This window comes from Octopus bimaculoides, chromosome 11 (assembly GCF_001194135.2).
Source record: "Octopus bimaculoides isolate UCB-OBI-ISO-001 chromosome 11, ASM119413v2, whole genome shotgun sequence".
NCBI classification, from domain to species: Eukaryota; Metazoa; Mollusca; class Cephalopoda; order Octopoda; family Octopodidae; genus Octopus; species Octopus bimaculoides.
The window spans coordinates 66203901-66211590 of NC_068991.1; the positions used below are offsets into that span (position 1 = coordinate 66203901).

General features: G+C 33.6%; 1 protein-coding gene across 2 annotated transcripts in view; it reads left to right on the top strand.

Annotated features, from left to right (window-relative positions):
- LOC106879701 (REST corepressor 3) overlaps positions 1-6830 on the top strand; it is a 43660-nt gene extending 36830 nt beyond the window's left edge. Inside the window, exons 9-14 of one of the 2 annotated variants that reach the window (XM_014929376.2) lie at positions 1600-1816; positions 2569-2646; positions 3250-3307; positions 3515-3717; positions 4168-4385; positions 5622-6830. In XM_014929376.2, coding sequence (XP_014784862.1) covers positions 1600-1816; positions 2569-2646; positions 3250-3307; positions 3515-3717; positions 4168-4385; positions 5622-5748 — 901 coding nt within the window. In that variant the 3' untranslated portion in view covers positions 5749-6830. The remainder of the gene's footprint in view (positions 1-1599; positions 1817-2568; positions 2647-3249; positions 3308-3514; positions 3718-4167; positions 4386-5621) is intronic. The other variant, XM_014929377.2, reaches the window with a different exon arrangement.
- Positions 6831-7690: the final 860 nt, after the last annotated feature.

Genomic DNA, 7690 nt, shown 5'->3' on the forward strand with positions numbered 1-7690 from the left:
ACTGGCTTGTGCGGGTGGCACATAAAAGACACCATTTCGAGCGTGGCCGTTGCCAGTATCGCCTGACTGGCCTTCGTGCAGGTGACACGTAAAAGCACCAACTACACTCTCTGAGTGGTTGGCGTTAGGAAGGGCATCCAGCTGTAGAAACTCTGCCAAATTTAGATTGGAGCCTGGTGTTGCCATCCGGTTTCACCAGTCCTCAGTCAAGTCGTCCAACCCATGCTAGCATGGAAAGCGGACGTTAAACGATGATGATGATGATGATTTAATAAGTTATGAGAAAACTGTCTAAAATACATTGCTTTAATCAAACATATGATCATAATTTAGAAAGATTTTGAGAGACTGAAGGTGAAACTTTTTCACATAGTTTTTAAATTAGTACAAGTTTAAAGTTTTATGATTCTGAATATGAAAATAATTGTGGTTTTAATCTATTTGTAGAAAATTTACCTAATCCTTTAACATTCAGATTAATTTATCGTATGTAATGCTTATTTATTTACTTTGTTTTGAATTAATCATACATTATCTTGTACTTTTGAAATTTTGATGATGTGATTGTTTATTTTTAGAATGACATTGTAGGGTAGATGCGAGAGGCAAAATCTGGCCAGTTTGAACATAAAACGGGTAGAATGCTTTGGTCAGTTTAAATGTTAAAGGGTTAAATCTGTATAAATTTGTATTTACTTTTAACAGTAAGGCTAGTAACAGCAGAATTTTATTAGTTGAGGAGGTACAGAAATTATAATCTCTAGTAGTAGCTATGTTTTGCATGTTTATTTGCCTTGAAGGCAGGCTGGATGCATTCGCACAATTCCAAAGCTACAATTTGCCATGTATCCAAATTTCCTCTGAAAGCAATATGTTGACAGGGTTGTTTATACAGTTTGCCTGAAAAACAGAAGTATTGGCACACAAATAATGTTGGAATTATTTAATTGTTTCTTCACCTGCTAAAACTGAGGCAGTTTTGAATTCAGGTATTATGGAAATTATTTCGTTTCCAGCCTTTTCATTGTATTAGCCACTTTTGATTGTTTGTGTGTCTAAAAGGCAAGATGGATTGGCACACGCGTGCATGCACACACTGAATTCCGATGTAGATTCATAGTAACGTGTTTTCCTTTATGACCACTGTCATATGTTCAAATTTAACCTTGTTGGTTGTTACCTTCTTTATTTCTCAATATTTTGATTGGCTAAGTAAAATCACTGCCAGCCATACATACAGGCTTGTCCTTTGCAGGTGTTAATGCCACATAAAATACATTTGTATTGGTTCCATATAAATGCACCTGAGCCAGTGGCACATAAAGAGCACCCGGCATCCAACTGTAGAAGCAATGCCACACAGACACTTGGAATCTGGACAGCTTCCTGGCTGACCAGCTCCTGTCAGACCGTCCAACACATACCAGCGTGGGAAATGGATGTTAAATGATGATGATGGTGATGGTAGATCCATTTGTTATTAAAATCTAGGGAGTGAAGGAAGTAAAATAATTTTTTTTTTTTTTCTTGAAGCAGTTTACACAAATCTGAATTTATTTAATATATTAAATATGTATATATATATTTACAAATTATTAGGCGAACTGGTGTAATGAAATCCAGTACTGGACCGACCAAGCGTCGTGAACAACAGCATAGCCAGCATCGGCATAATCCTATGCGACATAAACGAAAGCCCCCACGTGGCATGTATTTGAATGAAGATGACCTCAGGTTAATGCTCACTGGACCACTACAGCAAGCTGAACAAATTTTAAAGTCATTAGATGCAGAGCTTGTCTCTTTAAAACGACAGGTAAGACTATATATTTGTTGAGGCAGGATATACAGCCTTTTTCTTTTATCTAATTATATTTTCCTTTTCAATATTAGCAACTTATAATAAAATTTTTTAATGACTTCACAAATAGAAATGGATTTGTTGTACAAATAAAATGAAGTGTGCACAGTGTCATAATGGTCTTAAACTGATGTATACTGTAGGTCTGTAGAAGAAGCCAAGTTTCTGCAGTGTTGCTAGTGTCATATATTTGAAGCTGTCATGAGAAATCAGAGATTGTTAGGGTTGTCATTTGTAACTAAGAGGATTTTAATTATATGGTGCAGTGCATGAGTTTTTATAAAATTAAAAGTAGCATCTAAGGGGAACCCTAATACACATTACCACAGAGCAAGCAGCTTGAAAAAACATAGGATGTTCTCAAGACATGGTTGAAGGTTTTGTTTGTTTCAAGTGGTGGAAACACGGATGTGTAATAAAACAAACTTGTGACACAATGGTCTTCCATTGCTTTTCAGGTTTATGCATTAGGGTGACAGGACTATAATTGATAAAGTGAGAGAGGTTGCTCTTTTAAAGAAAGGGGCATCATCATATTCCTATAGATGGGATGGAATCCTATGGAAATATTAGTTTCATGAGGCTATAAGGAACACATGGTGTTTTTGGATGATGATAAACATAAACCACTCAGAATATGTTGCCTTGTTGGATTGGCGAGAAGTACAAATAATTATTATTCAGCATAATTTTCTTTTAACTTGTAGGTTCAAAACAACAAACAGATCATAAGTATGCAGAAACACAAAACAAGTTCTGGAATAGATGAATGGAGACCACCAGAAGTAAGTATTTTTTACATTTTCATCTGGTAATAAAATTTAATTAATAATCTAACCCTCACATGTCTTTTGGTGAGGAATACTACAAAAAGTTGACACAACCATAATGTAGGTTGATGTAGATTAGCAGTTTAAATTATGTACATTTAATACATAGTTCAAATGTAGTAGGCATGATTTGGGGTAACCTAGGTATGAAACTTGAAATATGGGTTTATATTTTGATATTTTTTACTGTAGTTTGGGGGTATTGTTAAAATTGGGAATTTTGTATTTATATTGGACAAGTATTTTCATTTATCTGTGTGAGGCACTGTTCTGGATTACCATTTTGCATCATATTAGATGTTTTACCATAAAATGATTTAGTCATGTTTTGATTTAATATTTTATTTTGTTGTAGTATAGCTTCACATTTGTACTTACATGAGCAAAACAATATCAAAGGTTCCTACATGTATTGAGTTATGGGTAACAACTTAAGTGGAGGCACCTTACATAAGCTAAAATGTGTAAACACTTTTGGTAGAAATACGTTTTTGTATTTCATCTCTCTTTCCTGCATCTAAGTATTCTAATCTTATTTACTTTTTCCCAACTTGTTAGACTACTCAGAGAATAAATTCTCGTTGGACTAATGATGAACTATTGCTTGCAGTGCAAGGTAAGTTGTTTGTGGCTCTTGCTCTAAGTTAGTCAATTTTTTTTTGTGTAATTAGCATTGCCAGTTCAATTGAGTTAGAAAGCTAATTCCACTTTATAATAATCGTTAAGGAAAAACTCTAATCTTCATTTAAAGTTTAGTAGTTGGATGTCGTCATTTCGGGATCTATGTGCAATGATGAATTTTATTGTGTATTTTTCTCTGCAGGTGTTCGTCGTTATGGAAAGGATTTCAAGGCTATTGCTGAAGTGATTGGCAATAAACTTGAAGCACATGTGCGTAACTTTTTTATAAATTACAGACGCAGGTATAATTTAGATGAAGTCTTGGCTGAGTATGAGAGTGAACACGGAACAGACTCAGTTAAAGAAGAAGAAGAGGAAGAAGAAGAAAAAAAAGATATTGAAAAGGTATCATTTTGGCGTTTTAGTATTCTTTGAAATATGTCAACATTCTGATTTTAAAAATTTGATTTTTCTTAGTGAGTTTCTCTTTGATTGCTCCCATCCAATGGCCTTTGGCCATGCTGTGGTAGTTAAAAGAAACTTATTGTAAATGCTGCATTGATGTTAGAGAAAAAGAATTTGTCAGCATTTCCAGTACAGGTAACTTCATTTATTCTTTCACTGGTTTCAGTCATTTGACTATGCCTTTGCTGGAGCACCTGATCATATCACCCCAGTATTATACAGCAATGGCATTAAAAATCTTTTTAGACATTTTTTTTTTGATATGAAAATAATTACTTTAAACAACTTATTTGTGCATTATTTCTACTGTTAATGTAACAATAACAGTTACATTTTTGACATTTTTTCCAATGAGAAACTCAATTTTTGAAATGATCTTTTACTTTCCAGATGGATGTTGATGGCAAATCTTCAACAGATGGTGCTGCGGCATCTTCATCCCCACCACCTATAAATCAGGAGTCGGTAGCTAATCTGCCAGCTTCTGGTAGTGGGAATGCTACCCCAACGGCTGCTGGCACACCGGCTCCCCCTCCCTTGCTCAAGCAGCCGCAAGTGCCTATCACGAAGGGGAATAATTCCCAAACATCTCAACACCCGAGGTACAGGTGCATTTCAAACCGGTTTTTCTCACCTTACAAAACGTTACGTTTGCCCCGTGGACTTGTAAAACTAAGTGTTGTCTTTGTAACAGCATAGTTGTAGTTGTCTGAATGTGTAATTATTAGCAAAGACTAACTTCAATTAGTTTAATTTCTTCAATTATTTTAGACTCTGAAATCATTTTGATTGAAATATGGTTAATTTGTTTACATCTGATATTTAATTTCTGGCTAATGTTTCTTTAAACCAGATATAAAGATGTTAAACTACTCATACACTCCTCAACCTCAAACTTCTTTTTGTTTGCTATATACTCCTTTTATGACTATATTCCTAATGGAATACAACTACCCATGTGTTTCCATTGATATTGAAAGATATTAAAGATTTAGGTAGATTCAGTAAATCAACAAATTTATGAAATCTCTTTTTATAACATAAGGTTAAAGTTTCAATTTCTCAAACGAGAGGTTTTGGTTGTGAGAACCAGACCAGATCTCATGCAAGTTAGTCTCAAAAGGGCTGGAGATCTGTATCAGCAATAATGGTAATAACTTCAAGGTGGATTGTAGTAGGTGTTACAGAGAAGTTGGAAAAGAATCTGACATTCAAAACTTCAGATATTTTTAATATTCTTCATTCATCACAGTAATTATGTTTATTGATGCCTACAAACTCTCTTGGCCTAAGTCATTTTTTGGGGTGGTGGGGTGGTATGAAGGAAAAAATGCTTTTGTTGTTGGTTTCTTATATTTTCAAGTGATTTGATATTACTTGTGTACATACCACACTGCATGCATTTTGTAGCTTTGATATTTTAAAATATCATTTTGTGGAAGTTATAATAAAATGTAACATCTATTCCATGTGTGTAATATATATCCATATATATATGCACATATATATGTATGAGTATACAGATATTATTGCTGAGAGATTGTGGTGTTAAGTATTAAGTTCACCACAATTCAGAATTTACATCTTATTTTATTCTTTCAGTAATGTAGTGCTGTCTCAAATTAGTTTATATCCTCATAAATAAATTGTTTAATCATCACATGATCATGTTTTGATTATTCATCTTTAATAACCAATAATGTGGGTGGCTGGTTTAAGTTTAGTCGAAGTTTAGTCGATTGTTAAGTAACATTGTCTGCTTGAAGTGTCTGGTATTGCTTATTGTCTTTATTTGTATCACTGTTTTGTTCAGTTTCATCAGTTTTTTTTCTTTCTTTTTCTAGGTTGCTTCCTCAACCGAAGACCATACTACAGCAACCACCACCTCCGTTAATTCGCCCTATGCCTGGAAAACAGCATGTCAGCACAGTGGTACCAGCTCAGATGCCAGCTGCTGGAGGAAGAGACTAATCTTAGTATCACATTAGCCACCAATAACCTTCATTAGATAGTTCCACTGGGTTGAACCCACCACTCACTTCATTTTGATATGTCACTTAACCTCTTCATTCAGTTCTAGTGGAGATATGAACTACGGTGTTTCCGTCAACTTTTTCATCCCCACTCTCCTCTCGTTAAATATAACATATAGAAACAACTATTTTATTGCTCCTCTCTCTTGAATAACGTACTTCATATTGTATATCATCTTTTTTTTCCTCTTGATTCAAACTACATATCCGTACACATATATGTATCTGTATATATATATATATATATATATATACACACATACACGCACACATATGTGTATGTTTGATGGCATATGTTGTTAGTTATATACTATATATTTATAGTATATACACCATCAATCTTGAACTAGCAAGATACCCAAAATCCCATAAATTCATGAAGAAACTTTATGCAATTATTTATAAATTATTTATTTTGTACTTCCTCAGGGTCACATAATCCTGTTTGTCAGTGTTGTAACAAGCTCTAATATTGTACAAATTACCTCAGTTATCAGCACTGATTTTGTGGAACGGCCTAAACGCATATGATGATTGCATAATTCAGTTACCTTTTGGTGTCAGACCAGCTTTTTACTCACCAACGAGCTAAGTACAAGTGTGATTTGAGAGTATCTGGCTTGTTGGTCAGTTGTTTCAATGTTGTACAATGCAGTTCCAACTGACCAGTTTCCAGCACAATAGTTGGCAACACAGATCTTTGTGTGGATGTTCATCTTCATTTATAATTTGAGAGAATTCAGAAAACAAAAAAAAACAAAAAAAAAATAAAAAAAAAATATCAATGAAACCATTAATAATAACCCAAAATGAAATTAAGAAACACTGTTTAAAAATAAATAAATATATATATATATATAAAAGAAAAGCGATAAAAGTTTCTACTGTGAATACCTGCCATTGTACCATGGTGGGCATAAGGAGGATTGATAATATTTTTACATGTTGTTCATATCTGTATTTGTCCAAAAAGCTTGTGGTCAGTCCAACCACACAATCCAAATAAATGATAAAATCTTTGCATTGCTTTCATTACTGTCAATAAACCACCCGTCGTTCTTGAATGGTTTTAGGTTGGGTCAAGGACAAGATTGAAGACGGCCAGTTTTATTCCATTCCATTTTGTAATTAATATCTGAAAATCTAATAATTTTAACGTAATTTATATAGGATTTAAATAGGCTTTTTTATTTTAATTGTTTTTCTTTCTTATCTTAGGCGTAAGGACTTGAGAGGGTAAATTAAAGTTTTGAATTGTTGTGTCTCTTTTCCAAGGCCTTGATTTTAAATATGTAGGTTAGGTTTTTATCTTTAATAATCTGGTTCTTAATTTTAGTTTGTAAAATTTGCTGGTAGTTTCTCTTTATTGGCCAACACTTTCACTCTATTTTTTTCTGTATTTACCTCAATTTAATGGCGAAGTAGTTTGTTTTGTAACTTGACTCAATTCCGTTAATCACAGCACTTTATGCATATATTTTAGTATAAAGTATGTATTGTGGTGCATATAGAACATTGTAAGAAGGGAGATAATTCGGTCGGACATGATTACACATAATGCATTCCTTTTTGAAATTTTTTCTTACACCCCAACATTTATATAACTACACTACACTGTACATATATACTTGCGTGCATACATACATATGATCGACGGTTTTTCAGTTTCCCTCTACCTAATTTCACTCAAAAGATATTTTTCAACTTGAATATATGGTAGATGTGTGCCCAGAGTGCTGCAGAGTAGGATATTGAACCAGGAACCATTGGTTGTAAAGCAAACGTCTTAATCAGGTTGCTATGTTTGTCTGTTAGTTGTTTCATAGTTTCAGTTGCTTTTTTTTTTTTTTTTTTTTAAAGTCAACCATAACTACCTCATT